The following is a 21,802-nucleotide window of genomic DNA, read 5'->3' on the forward strand; positions in this document are numbered from 1 at the left end:
CGCTGACCACTGTTCTACTCAGAAATACATGCATTTTCATTAATTTTCTTTTATTTAATAAAATAATATAATTAACAAAAAAGACACTTTTTTCAAAATCTCGTGCAAGTACGTTTCGAGGAAAAAAAACGCTATTCAGTTCAGAAACATTTATTTATACAGCATATTTAAACGACTGACCGGAATCTTTTTTTTTTTTTTTATATATTTTTCAGTATTAATGACGTAACATACGAATTAAATAAAAAAATTGTATCAATATAAAGTCTGAGATTATCAAAATACTTAAAATATAAAAAATTCATATTCACAAACTTTGATTTTATTTTATTTTTTTGAATGTTTGCGCGCGCACCGCGGGCCCCTCCTACCCGCATGGGAAACGCGCATGCGCCACTTGCAGCAGAGCGAGCGTAGTGCCCAGGCAAGACAAAGATGGCGGCGATGGCGGGGGAAGCAGCGTGATACGCTGGGGTAGTTGAAGTGGCATACAGATCTAAGTAACAGCGCTCAACACACCGGAGTTTAGGCGCCATGGACGGCATGGCGGAGTAGATTAGTGAGCTTGAACACGTCGTGTTAAACGAGAGCGCTTTGTCCGCGACCGGACGGCCATCTTTCTTGCTGAAGGAGACGGAGGGGAAAGAAAACCCATCATCTCACCGGGAGCATGGCTGCGCACGGCAACCAGGTAGCGACTTGCCAAATGAACTCACTTAAATCGAAGTGTCAAGGGGGGAAAACATCTTGTGCATAAAGTAAACGTGTTGGAAGGATACACGAGGACGCTTTTTCGGGAATTCCTCGTGGTGCTTAGTGTGTTTTTGTGATTGTGGAATCGTTGAATTTGAATTAGTTCCTTTCCCCCCACCTCATTGAAACAGTTCAGCGTGGTGGCGCAGGCCTTGCAGCCTGGATCATTCCCTTCTTCACTATTATCCACTGAAATCAGATCGTATTCTTACACAAACTCCTTGCATAACAGTTTCACGTGTCCTGAAAGTAATTCATGTCAGAAGGACATTTTATAAACTCTGAGGTTATTGAGCGCGTGAGGGCGTGTGTGTGTGTGGCAGGAGGCCTGCTCATGCGCGTGAGCACATTTTCTTAACGGTCGCTAGCGAAGAGCAGCTAGTCTGTTAGCTAACCGTGTGTGCTCGCTCCCACTGCCAGCTCGAACTCGTTTTTATAGTCACTGCGAAATGCTTAGGCAACTTTTATGACTTGTTCGACATAATCATGTCGGAAAGGAGCACCAAGTTTAGAAACTCGTGAAATTTGTTCATACTTGTACAGATTTTAGGCGCGTGTGTGACTAGCTAGCTCATGACTTGACAGTGTTTCGGGCCTGTTGATTTAAGGGGCGGAATTATTTCCTCTCTTTCGTTTTCATTCAAAGTCATTCAAAGTTAAAACAAGCAATATTAAATGTTTATTAAAAATAAATGTTTATTAAAAATATATAATTAATATATTTTCGACTTAGTGTTTCTGACGCTAATAGGCTAAACCTCCTTTCTTGTTTCATCAGGAGGATTAGAAGCAATTATCAACTTTTTTTTAATTTTTTACTCCAAATGGGTGTTTAAAGTAAAGATTAAACTTTAAACCTCAAACCAAGCTTAATTATTTTCTTAGAAATGCCAACCTAACAACGCTGCATCACTTTGGTGTCATGTGATTGTTGAGGATTTCTGTTTGTTTGCCCAAGTTTTTGTTAGACACCACAAACATGTTTTCAATAATTCTGTAAATATATTATATTGAACGGCTCAGCCAAAACGAAATGAATGAATTCACGTCTCATGTCTAAACTTAACAAATTAATGTCTCATGTCAAGATGAAATGAATTCAGGCCTCATGTCAAGGGCGAAGTGAATTCCCACCTCTGTCAAGGTGAAGTGAATTATGTTGTCCTCATTAATGTGTGTGTGTGTGTGTGTGTGTGTGCGCATAAAGTGTACAATTAAACTTTTTGCTATGTTCCATATTGGACTTTCTAGTTAAATACCATCGAGTTTATTGAGGTGGGACAGGGGTTGTGGAATGGCATATCTCAAACGATGTTTACTTGTGTAAATCAGTCAAGCAGTTTGCAATCACTATGACTTTCTATTTCAAAAGGAAATGCATCAGCATGCAGAATAAAAATGGGCCTCTTGCTGGAGATTGGTCATCTGAGAATTCATCAGATGTGTTGGGGTGGGGGTTTATTTAATTGACAAGCCATTAAAATGAAGTAAATATTAATAAGACACGCAAATTGAATGTTCGTCTCAGATAAAGTAATAGTACTATTGCTTTTAAACACGACGCGAAATACGAATGTGATATGTAATGTAACCATGTTACCTTGTAGGGTAAAAGAGATTCCTTACGATTTCAATTTGCATAAACAATAGTGTCTGCTCTGCCCAAGCGAATGCCTAAAATGCTCGCAAGGTGTCGCATAGCTCAGCACTGTCGCGAGCTGGTTGAGTTTGTGTCTAACAGTTGCACGACAGTTTCAGTTGGCAGAAGCTTTTTTTCTCTCTGTAAGCAATGTGGCAATGCTCCAGCATTTTCACTGTCACATTAGAGGAAGCACGGAGATACGGCTTCACTCTAGGGTCCTGCAGTGAGAAAAAGAAGAGAAACCTGTTTAAATTTGGTCTGGTAACAGAACTGCATTGTAATGAGCAGTCCTTGAGGCTGATTTAATTCTGTTTGATAAACATTGCCACAGAGTCGGTTTGGAGGAATGACGGCCACAAATGACAGCTATAGCATTTGCTAAAGCAAGATAAATTGAATACGCTTTCAATGTTTCTTGTTCTAGGCTACGACATTGAACATGTTTGCTCACTCCATGCTAAAAATGATACCAAACTGGTATGGGAAAAATTGCCTTATTAGGTAATTAATTTCAAGTTTCAGTTAGAAAGAAGTTGAATACATAGTGGTTCAGACTGATAACTGGAGTTATAAATTTTTTCCTGTAGTATTGAACACTGTGTTTAACTGGCATTAACAACCTCCAGTTGTGAGAAAGTAGGTGATCCAATGTTTAAACTCAACAAAACATGAATGAGATGCTAAGCCCTGCCCACTTTGCTAGAGCACTTTGATTGGTGGAGGCTTTTGGAAGGCATTAGGGGGTAGTCTGTTGGGGTGAGGCCACAGCTTTAAAGTTTTATCAGTCTGTTGTCATCTGAATATCCAGTAACTGCTGTTAACGGTGTTCCCTGTCGGCCTTGATATGTGTGTTGGTGGGGGTGTTGGTGTCATACGGCAGAACTTTTTTGCTCCGTTATATGGAAATGTGTGAATTTCTTTATCAAATCATTTACCAATACAGTTTAGTTTTTTATATATCTATTTAAATTACCTGATTGCTTGAACGAAGCAAATTTTGTCCCTGGCCACGTCTCACGGTATCATCACTTCGGCATGTCGAAATAATACAGATAGCCAATTTGTGTTAATCCTCACTCCAAATGAGCAGCCAGAGGGGAGCTTAGCTTAGCACAGTACTTGTGGCACGCCTGCAAAAAAGAAGCAAAGTGAAATTCTTTTTGTTGTGGGCCGCATTAGCAATGTAGAGGTTGTTGGATTACAGCTGGCCGTTGTAAACACTGCTCCATCGCAAAGCTCAGTCTGCTTCAGCTGCATTTTCTATTCTCTCCCTTTTCATGTGTGTTGAGCGAGAAGAGGCCGAGGGATTATTGCCATATTTGCAGAGACAGGTTCACGTTCCTGTAAAGTTAGATACATGCACGCATACGTTACATTCACGGCATTTGGCACAAGGAAAGCTCGGTGGTGGGATTTGAACCTGTGAGCTTCCCATCCAAAGTCCAATGCCTTAACAACTAAGCTACCACCTACCTCATACCCACCTACATTAAACTTTCAGAGAGAATAGTTTCTAAGCTGTGATCTGTCAACATTCAGAAAGCTTTCTAGTGAAGTTAATATTGCTTAGCGCTGCCTCCTGGTGTACATGTGTGCTCCAGGGATTTTAAGACTTAATCCTGATTGCACTAAACAGTGTTAAGTTAATTATAGCCCACTTGATGAAAGCAGGTTAGCTGTAGAGCTAACCTGATCACCTGAGATCACCCGATTTAGACTTAGGAAGGCTGGAGAGGCTCAGCATCACTGGATTGAAGCCGTCAGTTTGGTTAACGTGTTGTAGAAGGTGTATTTCGCGGACAATCAAGAACAATAGATTGTAGTGATGTGACTTATTAAACAATAGTAAAAAAAAAAAAAAAAACCCTGCTCAGATTTGTTCAAATAAAATGGATTTTAACACCAGTTTGCTTTGGGTATTGGTAAAGCAGACTTTTTCAGATTCTGTTTTTTTTATTAAATCTATCCAGGAGCTGCCTACTTTTACAGAAAAGTGTTTTTATTGTGACTGAAATCAAACCGCAGTAGTTTTTCTATTGCCTCTTGTCAACATGAGAGTTTAGTAATTTTTTTATTTTCTTCAAACAAACTCTGTACTGTTGCTTCTTGAACTTTGGATTACTTCACCAATTTTTCTTTTTAAAAAAATATTTTTTTTTTGTTTTTAATGTTGGTCCCACATTAAAGAAAAAAAAAAACACAAAAAATAAATAAATAAAAAGCTCAGCAACTGGGGCCTACCATTACAAAATCAGGTGATTTAAAAAAAAAATTGTGCAAGACACAGTTTAGATGGAATTTCTCAAACCTGACTTCTGAACAAGTCCCCAAATCAGTTTGAGTATTTCACCAGTGAAGTGTGAAAATGTGATATTCAGCCATGAACTTTGTCTTGTTCTCAAACAATTAATTTCAGCCATAATCATCTGAAGCTCATTGGCTAAAAGTGTACCAAAGATGAAAAGTGCTGTCTGCAAGCCGGTTGGGGTAAAATTGTAATTTTTTTTAATAACTTTTCTTTGGCTGTATGTGGAATAGAGTTAAAAGGTAAAACAATAACAGTCTTGTAAAGTCAGGAGTTAAAAAGTAAAAAGACAAAACTGCAGGCTGAAGCACATTTGTGATTATTTAACATCCAGTTTAACAGGATTGAAGGTGCACACACACCCACACGGTGTCCTTGCAGGAATAACAGAGTACAATAATGATCACAAAAACGGTGGGTTTATACGTTTACCCACACTGACCTATAAGCTGTGAAATTAATTTCAAAGTATAGTGAAACAATGAGCAGGTAGATGTACTCTATATATAAAAATATAAATAGACTTACCTTTTTTTTACTAAAGAGCCATACTAAATATGAATAAAAAATGACTGTAAAATGTTTCCTTTTTAGAAAAAGGAAACTTTTTTTTATTTTATTTTATTGCTGAAATTGTATAAAAAGAATAGCTGGGAAAACTAATCCTGTTTAATTGTCATATTCACACCATCAAAATGCAAAACATATATATATATATATATATATATATATATATATATATATATATATATATATATATATATATATATATATATATATATATATATATTATTTTAAAGAATTCTCTTAAAAAAAAAATAAAATAAAAAGGAAATGTACTTGTCATTTTTTTAGGCCTGAATCCTATGTAAGCTCGTTTCCACTAATATATATATATATATATATATATATATATATATATATATATATATATATATATATATATATATAAATAAATAAATAAAATTATACTGTACTAGGGCTGGGCGATATGGCCTAAAAAAAAAAAAAAATCCCCGATTTTTTTCACAAAAAAATCCGATTTGCGATTTAAATCGATTTTTTCTCCCCTGCTTAAAATCAATCTGCATAGACAAAGAAAATGTTCAAAAAAAGTTTTAACTTTATTAAATAGTTTATTTACCCTTCTGGGATTATAACCCACTTTGGTTTAAAGTGCAATTAGAAACAACGAGCCAAAAATACAAGATGGCTCCCTGCAATTGTAAATTGTGAAAATAGAACGTAACAACATAAAATGAGCAAACCTACAAAGAAAAATGTTTTGAGTGTTTAAATGTGGAACATGATTAAAAATGCACCTGAGGTTTGGAGTGATTTTGCATTTACTTTTCTCCAAAACTCCACAGTAAAATGAGAACATTTAACAGAGTAATAGACAGGGACACTGTAAATAAGAAGTATTTGAAAGATTGAGCAAACCTATAAAAGCAAATGTTTTTTGAGTGTTTAAAAATGGTTAAAAATGCAGTGATGTTTGGAGAACATATTCATTTTTAATCACCGCATTATCTGTGTAAAGCTGTTTTGAGACTATGTTCATTGTTAAAAGCGCTATACAAATAAAAATTAATTGAATTGAATTGATTTTGCCTTTACTTTTCTTAAAAACTCCACAGTAAAATGAGTTGAAATTTAAAATAAGAATATAATAGACAGGGAGACTCCCAAAAATTGTTTTATGAATGTTTTAATAGAATATGGTGATTCAAATGCTCAGATTTTTCTGTTTCTTAACGGAAATGCCGTTCTGAAGCGTCTTTACAGGTATTTTGACCGCTCCCACCACCCATACCGTAAGTGTACGATTATAGACGCGCCACATTTAAACAAAGTGTGGCTGCTTAACTGTGTATTTTCAAGATACTCTTGTGCTGCCGCTGTCTTGTTCACTTTGTAGGGCCCTACATCTCTCCCACTCGACAGCATGCCTCTGTTTGATGTGCTGCAGTAAATGGGTGGTACTGCTACCTTTGCTTGCAACAGCCTTCAAACACACTTTGCAGCGGGGTGTTGTTTGTGCAGCGTCTGACGCAGCAAAACCAAACCAATTCCAAATTACAGATGACACTGTGCCTTTTTTGGGAACGAGTTCTTCTCTGCTCGCTGCCATGTTGTTTGTGTATCTCTATGGCAAACGCGCAGGGGGAGGGCTGAGTTCGTTCGAAACTATGGAAGCCCAGAGGGGAGCGTCGGCGGACATTAAAGAGAAAAGCGATTTTTATTAAAACATATCGATGTAAACTACACATTCGAGTTAATCGATAAAATCGATTTATCGCCCAGCCCTAATATATACTTTTTTTTTTTATAATTCGTTGACTAATTTCTTTATCGATAAGTTGTTGAAGCTCTAGTAACATCATGTCCTGAATATTTTTATCATCTTACACCAATATGATTTAGCAATTATTACAATTAACTATTATAGTATAAGAAATTACAATTTCTTCTATTATCTAGCAGCCTTTCATTACTCTATACATATATATATATTTATATATATACACACACACACACACACACACACACACACACACACACACATAAAAGAATGAATGAATGAGCAGGGCAATGTTCTGTAAACTCAACAAAAATTGTGAATTGTCGTCATAAATGTTTTATTTACTACTTTAAATAAATAATACAACAAGAGATTTTCAAACCTTTTTATGTAATTTATTAGTAAAAACTGTTTTGAAATGTTACTCGAGGCTTCTCGCGAACCATCAGCTTTTCATCGACTTACTGTTAGTCCGGTTCCGAATGAAACGTCGCGAACTTTTTATGGTTGTGAGTATCGAGGATCCACTGTATTTGTGGTGTGTGTGTGTGTGTGTGTGTGTGTGTGTATGTATATATATATGTATGTATGTATGTGTGTGTATGTATGTGTGTATATATGTATATGTATGTGTGTATATATGTATATGTATGTGTGTGTATATGTATATATGTATATATGTATATATATATATATGTATATATATATATATATATATATATGTATGTGTGTGTATATATATTATATATATATCTATATCTCACACACAGCATACTTTAATAAATGTCTTCATTTATTCACTTCCTTTATGTGGAATTGTCAGGATTTTCTTCTTTTAGGGAAATCTTGAAGCTAGACATAAAACACTAAAGAATTCCTAGAGATAGTGTTAGCTGCTAGCCACTTCCTGGTTAATTGTTAATGCTAGCGCCAGTGTTTTCATGCATGCGCAAAATAAATATTCCTGGTAAGTAGTGAGTGGCCACAGTGACACTGTGCTAACTCTAGTTTCTTAGTTTTTTTTAATACTCCTGGCATTGTATGTTTTCAAGTTTAATAATAATTAAAAACATGCGCTCAATATGCAAGGTGGAGACTAAACAAACTCAGTCTGTGACTTTCCGAGGAAACTCAGATTTAAACCAATTTGATGCTTTGCGCAGACAAAAGGATTGCGTTCGATACATGTGTACCAAGCAATTTCACACCCTCTTGTACCAAGTAACACCTCTTATATTGCAACTTAAATCTTCTTAAATAAACGAAGCAGTAAAGGTACTCTGTGTTCTGTTACAAGTGTTGAAAAGTGAAAATTATACACCAAATAAATGTCATTTTCTTTACATACACTGTTTGTAAAACACTGTTTTATTGGTGTAGTTTTAGCTCTTGTATCATCTTTATCTCCTTGATCTCACACTGTAGACTTAAGCAATTCAACTGAGTGGAAGGTTGTGAAATCGAAGCACCTTGATATTACATTTCAGTCTCATTTATTCAGTTCTCATTTTCTTGCTCAAGCTGTTTCTCTGAGCAACGGCTAAGGCGTTCGAGTCGCAAATCAGTCGTGTATTGCAGGGCTGATCCAACATGACTCATCATTTTCATGTTCACCCTTTTATCCAAATTAATACAACTGTCAGATAACATTATCACCTTTATTCAAGCAGTTTTAATTCAGACAACTTATAAAAGCGTTACATTTTTCAGACTTATATTTCTAAAAGCAAATACAGATTAGGGAATTACTGTGCAAACATGAATCATGAGCCACAGGTGATGTAGTGCAGAGAAAATATTTTAATGCATGTTTGTTAATAGCTAATAAACAATCTTTGAGAAATAAACACATTTACAGTGTAATATCTTGTACAATATTTATTTTGAATAAATGTACTTGTAGGTTTCTGAACTTTTACACATTTAAAGCTCAAACCAGTAAAACTTTCAGTCAAATAAATGTGTATATGTATGTATACGTATGTGTGTGTATATATACGTGTATATATTAAATCAATTGTTTATTTTGAATTAATCTTATTGTACGTTCCTTCTATTCTCCTTTTCCATTGTTTACAAGGTTTTAGCACCTAACAAACAAAAACATTGTTTACGCTAGTTTAATGTAAAGACTTCTAGTTATTACAAGAATGCTCTAGCCAATCTTTCTTGGATGAATAGACTCAGATGGACAGTAGGATATAAAATGCATCTTTGCAAGAATCTCTAGCGCAAATGTCCCCACAAGTAAATGTAATAAATACCATGATGGTGTGAATAGGAACACCCATTAGATGGCAGCAATGGAGCGTTGTGAATGTGTATTGCTGCTGGTTTGCCAGTCTGCACACAGTGGGTTATCAAGAACTCATTCGGTGATTTTATGTGTCCGATATGACAATCTGTATCATATCACAATGCTTGATTTTATTTTTTTTTTTTTAGATGTACAATATCAGACTTGTATCCTAGGCTTTTTTCATGCAAGTGGGCATATTAAAATAATATTGTAGCTTGTTTGTTTCTTTATTTATTGACTTGTTGAATTTCTTACTTACCCAAACAATTTGAGATCGTTTGGTTTTTTCTATTGGCTCATTAATTCAAGGATTGATGTTCAATTCATTTAAACCAGGTACAAAACCAAAGTAACCTCTACCAGAAACCAATCTGTTTTCTTTCCTTTTGGCTAATTAGTTTTTTTTCCTGTTAGGCGAATGTTATTCTGAAGCGATGCGTCTCTTAAGAACACGTTTAAAGAACCATATAGGTGAATAAAATTGTGGCAACATTAATGACCATGCAATCAGAAAATGTAATTATTATAAAAATGTTTAATACCTGCGATATTTTAGATATGCTGGTGCTGTAATTTATCATGGTATTGATTGTGCTTGATGAATTGTATTATATTTAATTTCCTTTTATTTACCTTATGATGCTAAATTATGAAATTTGATGAACATTCAGAAGTTATAATGTGTTTTGCTGTTTGTTTCGACAGTACATCTTTGGGGAATTCAGCCCGGACGAGTTCAGTCAGTTCTTTTTGACGCCTCGCTGTTATGTTGAGGTAAAAAACAATCTTAAAACTTGAGATGGATAAAATAGTGACAAAGCTAACTTGCGTGTGTGTGTGTGAAGTGAAACGTTTTATTTTTTTAAATTTGAACAGCAGTAACAAACCGCAAGTATGATTATTGCACATTTAACAAATAACTAATGCATACTAGAACTTATGTTCTAAAGTATTAAAACTTATAGACAGAGGGAATTCAACTAAAAATATTTTTTTTTTAGATAAAACGAGACTTCAATTAATAGTGAGCAGTGTTTGATTTGCTGCTTCTAATCAGTTGCCATACAATTGTTGGCTGCTTCTGTGCAGCTGTGGGTAAAAAATACACTAAATTTTTCCTCCCTACTGTGTTCTGCAATTTTATTAAAAGTGTATTATATGCATTTTATCATAAAACTCATTTGTATGATTTTTCTGTTTCAAAACAGCTTCCCCCCTTCAATGAGAGAGTCCCCTGCGTCAGTCACAACTCGGGTAAGATCACTGTGTACATTGTATTGAGACCTAATGATGCTGAAAAACAAAAGTTATTCCTGTTCCGCAACCTCCAGCCCTGAAGTGAGAAGTCCTTCCTTCATGCATAATCAGTCTGAATAAACCTGTTTGTTTTTTCCTGTTTTCATGTGTGATTTGAACCTGATCCTGCGCCACAACATGTGTAAAAAAAAATTAAAATAAATATAAACAGTACCAAAAAAAGAGAGACATACTGATATTGACCCTGATCTGTATTAATTATTCAGGAGGTTACTGCACTGTTGATGTGCCGTACATTACGGAATCAATGAGACGGCAGGTCTGCGGTGAGTTGTGGGTTCCACGCACGTCGCCTCTTTGTTTGTGTTTCGCTGCAAAACCTCGATTCTAAAACACACACAACTTTCTCAACTCTCCAACCCTTCCCTGTCATTTCTGCCTGCTGGATAATCTGTTAAGCTTTGCATGCTTAAAAAAAAGCCAGCAGATTTCTCTCTGGCCTAAAGAAAAAAAGAAAGAACAGTTAAGTGGCGGCTTTGGATAATAATTAATACTTTTTAATTTTTTTATAATTACTCTTGGCCCTGTTCCCTGACTAATAGCCTGGTTTGGACAAGAGCTGCATTACATCGGTGTTTGAAGGATCAAGATCTCTCCTGTCCTGTGCTTATCTCTTAATGACTCTCTTAATGACGCTCCCCTGGAATGAAATCTTTTAAAATAAATACTAACAGACGACATGGCAAATCACGGACAAGGCCGAAAAAATCCTTACAATTTAATAACTCTGTTCTTTTTCTGTTTTTTTTTTTTTTTTTTTTTTTTCTTTTCCTTTTCCTGATTGCTTTTGATGGCCTTTGCATTTTTGTTGGTTAATGGATCGATGCTAAGTGTTGAAGTTAAGAATAATTAACACTTTTTTTTTTTAACTGTCTTCTTTCTTCTTCAGATTTTCACAGTGCAGCACAATAGGCAGCAAAAAGTTTTATTTTTGGTGATGGGGCAATAATAATACTAATCACTTATATCATGATTTTATTACCTTTGTCTGTGTGGATGGATCAAGAGGTAGATTGGTAAATGAATAGATGGAGGGCTATTGAGTTCTCTGTTCAATTGCAAGATGATGGCTAGCATTTTTTTATTCCTGATGTGGTATAAAAAGTTTTTAAAAATGACTAAATTAAATATAAGTCCACTGTGTACATGGTTAGCAAGGTTGAGTGTAAAATGGTATAGTAACTTTGATATTGCTCAAAAATAATTCTTATGAAAGCAGCCTTGTATTCATGTGTCTCTGTTTGCATGTGATGATGTGTGTTGTCTGCAGGTGAGGACTTCCAGCACATCGAGTTTGGTGTGGATGAGGTGATGAGTTCAGAGCCTGTGGTGGTGAAAGACTCCTCGTATAAAGTGTCCAGCACTCTGAACCCTCAGGCCCCGGAGTTCATCCTGGGCTGCCAGCCGGCTCAGAAACCTCTACCCACACCTGCCTTGGCCTCCAGTGTGTCCCCCGAGGCTGATTTCAACTCTGTGGACCTCGCCGATTCTGAGCCCTCGACTCTAGACGGCCAGCAGGCTTGCTCTGATGTGGACGGCATTTCTGGTGGCCTTGGCCAGCGAGAGCGCAAAAAAAAGAAAAAACGACCTCCGGGATACTACAACTACCTGGAGGGCTGCGAGAGTGGTGGTGCCGTGGTGGATGGCATGACTGGGACGGGTTTGGTCAATGGCCATGGTCTCAGCACTCCAGCCCTGGGATCAGAGGACACTGGCACTGATGTGACCCCTTCCACACTTTCTTCCACATCATCCACAGGTCAGCCTGGCCCCCTTACCAGTCAGAGGACTTGTGACAGCCCTGATGAATCATCTGTGGACTTGACGAGCGGAGCCGCCTCTTTGTTGGATGGTAATGCTGTGGCTTCCTCCTCTTCCTCTACTTCTTCCACCTCCTCCCAGAGCAGTGGCCATGCTGAAGGGGTTAGGACTGCCGAGCAGCACTCGGAACCCCTTGCTCTAGAGAGCCCAGAACTGCAGGGCAGTGATGGGATTGTCCCCTGCCTGACCTCAACATCTACTCCCTTTTCTGCTGCTGTGCTTACCGCTGATCCTGCTACTACTGACGAGGACGAGCGCCAGGCTAATGGGATGCCGGAGCAGTCGTCTGCCACTAGTCTCGAGAGGGCTGATACTCAGGCAGGTGCTGCTCTGGTCCCATCACCTACAGACTCAGGGGTCCAGGCACCTTTGCTTTCTCCACTTTCTCCAGCCACCGCACCTGCTCCTAACACCCCCAAATCTTGGGCTAGTCTTTTCCACAACTCCAAACCTTTACCTGGCAGTCCTCAGGCATACGTTGAGGTTAAGGCAGCAGCTGTTGCGGTGCCAGTAGCTCCCACTGCATCCGTCGAGCAGCCTGAGAAACCATGCGACATCAGAGAAGGCCCCGTTCCCGTTTCGGAAGACCCCCTGGCGCCAAAACTGGCAGGTATTGTATCCATATGAGGGACTGTGTGACCAGTATGTTTTCAAACCAAAGAATCGTCCCCATATTAAAAAAATAAATAAAATACAAATTTTAATCTTCCGAAATAATTAGCTAACATAACCTTTTACTTAAGCATAAGACAAATACACAATATTTAAATCATATTAAATATTGTCATATTTAAAACTTTCTTTTTAATCATATAGGTTCCTTAAGGTGTCTTTTAAAATAACATTAAACAATGCTAAGCTTGGTGATACAATCAGTTAAACAATCAATGCATTAATTATTTTATACACATAGCAGTTATCTAATTTATATATTTTTTTTAATATTTTGGAACACTTGTACAGTGGAATTCCTTATCTCTGTGTACTTTGATTTCTTCTGAACTCACAAAAACTTTAAAAAGAGATGTCCCCCTCTGATCTAGCAGTCCTGAAACAAACTGTGGATCCACAATCACCCAGACAAGGAGAACAGTCTTTGATGCTGAAGACAAGTTTCAGATAAATGAATTTAAACACGGTCAGCTAATTATGATGAGTATGTTTTAATGTAAAAAGAAACATGCACCAAATTGTTTAAAATAAATAACCATAAAACGCTGTGGATAGAATGACTGCATTAATTTAAATAGGAAATTAAGCTACAATTTCAAGGAGCTGCAGCTGCACATAATTAACAGAACAAATTTGTAATTTAAGTTTTGCGATTGTAATTAAGATGATTTGAGGAATGATTTTGGAGTGTTTTGTCCACAAGGTGGCAGTAGAAATTCATTATACTTTTATTACCAGGTCCTTATGAGCGCAGTTACGTATGTTACAGCCTGTTTGCTTTATTAGAATGCCATATTCTGCTTTAGCAAATCAAATCTGGGATTAATGTTTGCTAATAGTGATTTTAAAATAAACACCAGGTAAGTTAATTGTGGAAAGATCTGCATCAGACTCTAGCATCAGAGCTTGACATTTCTGCTGTTGTAAACTTGTTGGCGCGCCATCCTCAGTGTCATGTTTGTGTTTTGTCAGTAATGCTTAGTCAAGAAAGCATAATGTGTTGATACATTTTCCCCAGAACAATAACTGGAGAAAACTGAGAAAGTTCAAAAGCATTTGAAAACAATGTTCTTCTATTTACAAACCACCCACTAATTTTATTTTTCCGTCGGCTCATCATAAAAGCTAGCCACGTAAATATTTTGTCTCTTTTTCCCAGTGTAGGTGGTACACTGGGGTCCCTTTTGGGTTTTGTTTTCATTGAACACATGTTGGCAGTATATTTTGTGACATTTACGAGGGTTAAGATCTCTGTTTTAACGTTTAAGTGAACAAGCACTTTAGAATCGTTACTGTACTGTGGGGGAAAGAAGTGATATTTCCTGTTCCTCTATGTGAACGTTGGGTTAAGGCAAGGTTTGGGGTTTCAAAAAGACTTTTAAGCTGCTATCTGGATGTTTATTTTTCATTTGGGGCGCTGCTGTTTATTCAATTAAGGGCAGTTTATGGAGGAACAGAAACAGCACTGAAGTATACAGAGATGCTGATTGATATTTCTGCACGATAAAGCTGTTGTCGAGAAGCATTGGTTTATTGGTTCGATGGAGGAACCCTGCTCTTGATACTTCAGATAATTTAGTGTCCAAACAGAGTTTTATTTCTTGCAGAACCTCTGCTCTTGTTGGTTGGGACCTTGTGAGTAGGGATGATTTATTTATAGATCCCTGTTCGTGTTGCCGGTTTGCAAATTTATGTTCAGGCCGGGAAGGATTTTCTGTAGTATGTCAAAGTGTAAAGGTTTCCAATACTACACCAACCAAATTCTGATGTTTTGATAAAAAAAAAAAAAAAAAGGAATACAGGGTAGAGACGGTACCAGATGGGGCTACGCTAAGAAACGGCTGATCTGGGATTTACACTTTACGGTCTCTAGAGTTTGAAAAAGGTGCGAATAACCAAAAAAGTTCGGGGCGAAAAAAAACCCAATAAATTCTTTAAGTGGGAAATCTTTATGAATCAACAGGACCAGCGGAAAATTACCAGACTGCTGAGATGCTTTTTGATTATGACACATAGTGATTGTTTAGTTATCGGTCCTGGCAGCTCGAACTAATCTGCTCATTGGTCCCAGATCCATTTCACACCATTCTGTTTAAAAGTTAGTTAATTAGAAGTTAAGAGCTGGGTACCTATTTGTTCTAATTAAAAAATATAACATTTTAGAAAACTAATTTTGATTTTAACGTGAACAGATCACAGATCTTTTTTCTTTGGGTTTGGGTTCTTATTTTCCTTTCTTTTTTACCGTGATGGCTCGAAATTTTGCCACGTTACCATGGGAGCCGTGTCATAATGGCGATCTCCCTTCCTAGGCGTGGCACAGCACAATGTTAATTTCCAGCTACCTGCCTAAGCTTTACACGTGTCCATCGTGTGCTGCAGGCAGATGGTGGTGGAACATTTATTTGTTAATTAGTTTATTTTAAACAGCAGTTAATGTGAATTTAAACAGTATTTATGTAATGCATTTTATTTTTTGGGTGGGGGTCTGGTGCTGCAAGTCTTTACTCAAAGACAACCCGGAATCTGTGCCACACACGACCACATACAAGCAATCAGATCTGCTCTGTATTTCTCTCACCAGTGTCTGTTAAAGCTTGCGTAACACCCAGGGCCGTTTTTAGCCTTTTTGCCACCCTGGGCAAGATTCCTATTGTTGCTCTACTCCCACACCATATAAAGCATTCATAACGTTCCATAAAAAAAGCTTTAACACATTAAGTAATAATGATTACAAAATTGCCTGAATTCAAGTATGTAAACATGTCATCTTACGGCTGGTCCCATTAGGGGTTGCCACAGCATCTCCACGTCCTCTGCATCGGTCTCCTTCAAACCAACTACCTGCATGTCTTCCTTCACCACATCCATGAACATCCTCCTTGGCCTTCCTCTTTTCCTCCTTCCTGGTGGCTCCAACCTCAGCATTCTCCTACTGATATACCCCATGTCCCTCCTCTGCACATTTCCAAACCATCTCAATCGTGCCCCAAAACATCCATGTGCTGTCCCTCTATTAAACCTTCTAATCTTGTTCATCCTCGTCACTTGTAAATATTTACTGTATCCTATACTTCATCATACAAACTGGTAAATAATTTAAATGGTCAAGAGCAGTCCCTGTTTGTGTGGACAACATGTTTCAAATATCTTATTTTTGTGAACATTGTTATATTTTCATTTATTGTTTTATTTAATTTAGCTTTACCTTTTGAGAAAATACATGTACATTTAATGCAAATATTTCGTTTTGTAAAAAAATTATTTTGAAAACCTTTCTAGTTTTACAAAGAAACATTTCAGCATTATCACTAATCTGTGTGCAATTTCCTTGATTACAATCAAGTGGACTCATGATACCATTTATTATATCGCATATCACAATATTGACTAACCAATCCCACTGGTACTGCTCTGGAAGAAAGAGAGACAAAAGTTCACCAAGCAGAGCTTTCTTTATTCACACTTTGGCTTTCCTTTCCAGTACTCATTGCGGGGGTTCACCCACACACTCGCGGTAGGGATGCCTTCTTTGGCGTCAGGCCGTCTCGCTTGCGGCTCGGCATGCTTTCTCTCTTTAGCGCCTGCCTGTGTTTTCTAGCGGACCGGCATGCCTTTTCTTAGCGTCAACCAGAGTTCTTTAGCCAGCTGGCACGTGTTTCACAGGCGCCCACCCGCACTTAGTCGCAATTCGGCGACCCTTCCGCACGTCTCTTTGTTGGTGGCTCTCCCGGAGGTTGACATCTCCATCTTTATTGCCGTCGCCGGACTGAAAGAGCGCACTGATTAGTCGTCTTACCATTCATTCCGTCCGGTTCCACCCTCCACTCGCCTATGAAATTGGGGCTGCATGAATTGGGGGAAAAATGTCGTTGCCCTCGATAATCGCAACAATATTTTTCCCCAATTCGTGCAGCCCTAATTTGATTGTTTACCATTGAAATGTTAAATGTTCTGAAGTTTATTATTTAACACTTGCAGAATTGTTCATTAAGGTGTTTATGTAAATTGTAGGACTTACTCATTGATGGTGTAAATGCTAAGCTTATTTGTAAAACTTATTTTATTTCTTGTCAGAACTTATCGAGAATGTGAAATTGATACACAAGCCCGTGTCTTTACAACCCAGAGGTCTGATCAACAAGGGAAACTGGTGCTACATCAACGCTGTATCCTTTCCCCTGCTCCTTTTTTTCTCGTCTGTTCGTTGCATTGTGCTAGTTACTTTGTCCTTGACTGTAATTGCCAGACCCTGCAGGCGCTGATTGCATGCCCACCCATGTATCACCTGATGAAGTCGCTTCCCACCTTCAATGAAACACAAAGACCCTGCACCTCCACACCCATGATGGACAACTTGTGAGTTTGATTTTCTTCTGTTTGTGAGTTTTCATAACGCTGCAGATTTATTTACCAGATTCGTTAAATGACATGCAAAAATCCTCCGCCAAAATTGTCTTTAGGAAATGATTAATAGCTGTGAGTAAACGTTACTACTGTTTAAGGCTGCGCATTCATTTAGAACGCTGATTAATCTTAGAGTAATCTGTGCATTAAATGCTCTGAATTCGCCCTTTCCTTCCAGCCAATTAGAATCAGTCATCGTATGTATCTTATAATGGAGCAAAAAGTATTGATTTGTCTTTCATGCTAATGGGCTGAGAAATATGTTTTTTAGATCAATAAAATATGCTTTAAAACCGATGATATTTTGCGAACGTTATTTCAAATGAACACCAATAATGTTGCAGTTGTTTTTTTTTCCTTCAATACATGTTTGTGTTGTGAATGTTGTCACCACAGTGTTCGGCTTGTGAATGAGTTCAGCAACATGCCCGTTCCCTCAAAGGCCAAGCAGCAAGGTGAGTCTCTCACGCATGCGCGCACGCACACATACACACACACACACTTCCACTCCCTCTTGTTGCTCTGTTCTACATATTTGTGTGTGTCCCTCCCAAAATATTAAATAATGTCTTTGTTCTTTTTAGGGGAGAAGATAGTAAAAGATATCAGACCTGGTGTTCCCTTTGAGCCTACATATATCTACAAACTCCTCACACTCATTAAATCCAGCCTTTCAGAGAAGGTAAGGGATTTATTTATTGAGATGTGGTTAGTTTGTGGTTAGAACTAGAAACAGCTTGTTCTGTGAGTGCATTAATGAAAAAAGCATCATGTTCTTTTGTTGGTGAACAAAGTGTGCTTCCATGCCTTGAGTCAGTGTTGCTATTAGCTGTAGCCTCACCGAGTGTTTTGTCACCAGGGTCGTCAGGAGGATGCTGAGGAGTATCTGGGCTTCACACTGAACGGCCTGCACGAGGAAATGCTGGCACTCAAGAAGCTCATTTCTCCACCAGAAGAGAGTGTGTTTCCATTTTTAATTCACAGCAAAGTCACTTTATTTGTACAGTTACAGGGTTTTGTAACTCTATTACTCAAAGTAAATAATAAACATTAAAAAGTTGACAATTAATGAAATTTTAAACAAGAAAATTCCTCACTTTCTTTACACCTGTTCTGATTTATGCTGATTTATGTGATCAGGACAATTTGGTTGATGGCTTTACTGTCTGTTTATCGATCTTTGGGCAAGGAAACATGTCAACTTTCAAAGATTCAAGTTACACTTTGGTCTATTAGCTCTTGGGTTTGATGGAAATATTTACACTTCAGTGGGAACAGTAAACAGATACTTTTATCAGTCGGTCTTGAAAAAAAGAAAAAAAGTGTTGCACTAGGTAACTCCATAATTCAAAATCTATTAATAAAAGAAATGTAATGTTTTCAACCTTTAGACCCTGTGTTGTTCATCATCCAGATAATTTGGTAATGATTTTTCTTTTCCTGCTTTAATTTTCTGGTCATTAATACAAGACAAACATTGGTTACAGACACAGAATGTGTATAAGACTGAAATGGAGGTTGTAACTTTCTTGATTTGTTGGCCAGACACAATAGTTTTCCCAATCTGCTACCTGTAAGTTCGTTGGGTTTTTATTTATTTATTTATTTATTTATGTGCAGAAGCGTCCACACCGAATGGGCCAGGGTCCCACGTGGGTGATGAGGAACCTGCAACCCAGAGGGAGAACAATGAAGAAGATGGCAGTGAGGATGAGTGGGAGCAGGTGGGACCCAGAAACAAAACCTCAATCACCCGACAAGCCGATTTTATTCGCACCCCCATCACAGACATATTTGGGGGGCACATCAGGTAGGACATGATCCTATTTTACATTACAGAACACTTTTCATTTTCATGACCCTTCTATCATTTGTTTATTTATCTTGCTTAAATGGCATAATCTATCTTTTCTTCTGTCTTGTCCACCACTTTATTTCGCACCTTTAGTGTTTCCCTCTTAATGCAGATAGCTGTTTGGCTAAAATCATGGAAAACAGCAGAAAATCTGAAGTGTGTCGTGATGTATTGAATGGCTCATTTTTCCTTATTTCTGGCTCAAAGTACTCTTCCAATGTATAATCTGATGATGGTGCATCCGTGTACACTAATCGACCTTCTGCTCTTTTCCATGAGTGTATTTTTCCTCCTGCCATTTTTGGCAGGGGTTAAACCTGAGCTCTTCTCAGAGTTGGTTCTGCTCAGTGTTTAATATGGTGTGTAGTAGTAGAGCCGACTCTGTGCACAGCCTGGCTGCTTCTCCAGCTGTGCTTATGAAAAGCAAAACCCGTCCGAGCCAGAAGTCTTACATGAACCTCATCTCACATTGTGCATTAGGTTACAGCTTGGCATCATTCATGACTAAATTTGGAGACAAATTGCCCAAGGAGGTGATGTTTGGGTAACCGGGTTACGATCTGAAATCATTATGAAAGAGGATTGCCTTTAAAGCTTTTGAAAGTCTTAACTAATGTAGTGTTTTTGCCTAGTTTTCATATTCCTGGAAAAAGATAATACTTTTTGCTTTTCTGAAGCAATAAATTTTTTCCAGTTTGTTTTCTCCAGATAAATGCTTTTGAGCATTTGCAGAAAACAGGCGATGCTTTGCGTTTAAAGCTGATTTTTTTTTAATTAGAAAAACTTTAGCAGTTTAGAAGCAGTTTAGGATCCTTATTTCTGTAATTATTTAGAAATATTTATTACAACTGGTACAGCTACATATTAGTGACGATTACATGCTTGAAGGTTGTGTAAAAGTAAGTAAAGGTAATGATTCTATACAACTACAAATTAAATTGTCTTGATTCCAGTTCTGACTAGGATCAGCTAAAGATTGGCGTAATGCTACCTTTACACATTGAGATTTTATCACTGCAAGTCACAATTTGACCAATCGCTATATTTCGAAGTGATCAGGAGTTGTTGCTACTACTGGTTGTTAGCTTTTGGCAACAAATCAGAAGAGGGTCAGAGTCTGCTGTACTGTCTGCACTGCACCAGGTTGCTCTATATTTGCATCAAATTAAACTTTTAGCATTACTTGGGTGATAAGTTTATACAAATCTTTTTATTATCACATAAACCAATATTTAAAATCCTTGCAAATCTGCTCACTGTGCTTTAAGCACACAGGAATGCATCCTGTATGTTGTATAATCACTATCGCGGTAATTTTTTGTGAAAAAATCTAAAGGACACGCAGTCTGTTTTTTCTCCTGTCAAAGCAGAGCGGTCTTGAAGCAAACCAGAAAGGCTCATGAATAAAGATACCACATTTCTCTCGCAAATACGAAACATCTGTTGTGGATAGTTATGCATGTGCTCTTGTGTTTGTCTGCATGATTTGCGTTTGTGTGTGTAGATCGGTAGTGTACCAGCAGAGCTCGAAAGAGTCTGCTACGCTCCAGCCGTTTTTCACCCTGCAGTTGGACATCCAGTCAGAGAAGATCCGCACTGTGCAGGAAGCATTGGAGACCATGGTGGCACGAGAGTCTGTCCAGGGCTACACCACTAAAACCAAGCAGGAGGTGTGGTACAATAGTGCTGTTAAATAATTTCATTAGATTTTTCAAAATATGTTTATTTAATTTATTATAGTTTGCAATTGTTGCAGGTCATTCTGTAGTGTACAGAGGAAATGAGTCATTCTTACATAATTTTTTTTCTTTATAATTTGTTTCTGATAAGAGAATATTTGTTTGTTTAAATGTTCAACATTTGTGGAAGGAGTCTTCAGTGCCAGTTCTTTGTAACAGTGAGCTGGAACAACTGCTAGCATTTTAATTTCAAGAGACAGGAGTGCACACTGTCCTGTTGTTGATTATTTTCCTGTAACGCAAAATGTTTTCCTTATTGACTTTTGCACATAAACACACTTTCTTAAGTCAGTGTGTGATGGATCACCTAACCCCCTGGCCTCCAAAATACACCACTGCTGTATACATGTGGTCTACGTGGCCTTGTTTGTAATTTTATTGACTGTTAGTTCCTGTTGATGCACTTTAGCTCCCAAACAAAAGATAATAGATGCTCCACACACTCATTAAACATTGTCAGTGTAATGACTCACATGCTGTTGAAGAGGAACATCTGTTGCACATGTGTACTTCTCTTCGTTTTGTGTTCCTGCCATATTCCCAGGACACGTGTTGTGGTTTTGTTTGAGCGAGTTTGGTGCTGAAAGCAAGCGGATCGTTTATGATGGTTTGTTTAGTTCTGTTTATCGGCACTGTGTGTACCCCTTTATTTATTTAGTTTTTAATATTTAGAATGAGTACAGGTTT

General features: G+C 37.6%; 1 protein-coding gene and 1 long non-coding RNA gene across 3 annotated transcripts in view; one reads left to right on the forward strand and one right to left on the reverse strand.

The window, feature by feature from the left end:
• The first annotated feature begins 368 nt into the window (after positions 1 to 368).
• Positions 369 to 21,802, forward strand: part of usp10 (ubiquitin specific peptidase 10) — a 28,423-nt gene continuing 6,989 nt past the window's right edge. Inside the window, exons 1-12 of one of the 2 annotated variants that reach the window (XM_083558467.1) lie at positions 369 to 691; positions 10,010 to 10,078; positions 10,513 to 10,558; positions 10,828 to 10,887; positions 11,892 to 13,052; positions 17,192 to 17,283; positions 17,364 to 17,473; positions 17,918 to 17,976; positions 18,106 to 18,203; positions 18,381 to 18,480; positions 19,142 to 19,331; positions 20,881 to 21,046. In XM_083558467.1, coding sequence (XP_083414593.1) covers positions 671 to 691; positions 10,010 to 10,078; positions 10,513 to 10,558; positions 10,828 to 10,887; positions 11,892 to 13,052; positions 17,192 to 17,283; positions 17,364 to 17,473; positions 17,918 to 17,976; positions 18,106 to 18,203; positions 18,381 to 18,480; positions 19,142 to 19,331; positions 20,881 to 21,046 — 2,172 coding nt within the window. In that variant the 5' untranslated portion in view covers positions 369 to 670. The remainder of the gene's footprint in view (positions 692 to 10,009; positions 10,079 to 10,512; positions 10,559 to 10,827; positions 10,888 to 11,891; positions 13,053 to 17,191; positions 17,284 to 17,363; positions 17,474 to 17,917; positions 17,977 to 18,105; positions 18,204 to 18,380; positions 18,481 to 19,141; positions 19,332 to 20,880; positions 21,047 to 21,802) is intronic. The other variant, XM_083558468.1, reaches the window with a different exon arrangement.
• On the reverse strand, positions 14,074 to 17,185 carry LOC310735686. The gene is made up of 2 exons (XR_014536359.1): positions 15,829 to 17,185; positions 14,074 to 15,739 (listed from the first exon to the last, which is right to left on the reverse strand). It is a non-coding gene; the product is annotated as an uncharacterized lncRNA (long non-coding RNA).

This window comes from Silurus aristotelis (assembly GCF_946808225.1).
Source record: "Silurus aristotelis genome assembly, chromosome: 13".
NCBI classification, from domain to species: domain Eukaryota; kingdom Metazoa; phylum Chordata; class Actinopteri; order Siluriformes; family Siluridae; genus Silurus; species Silurus aristotelis.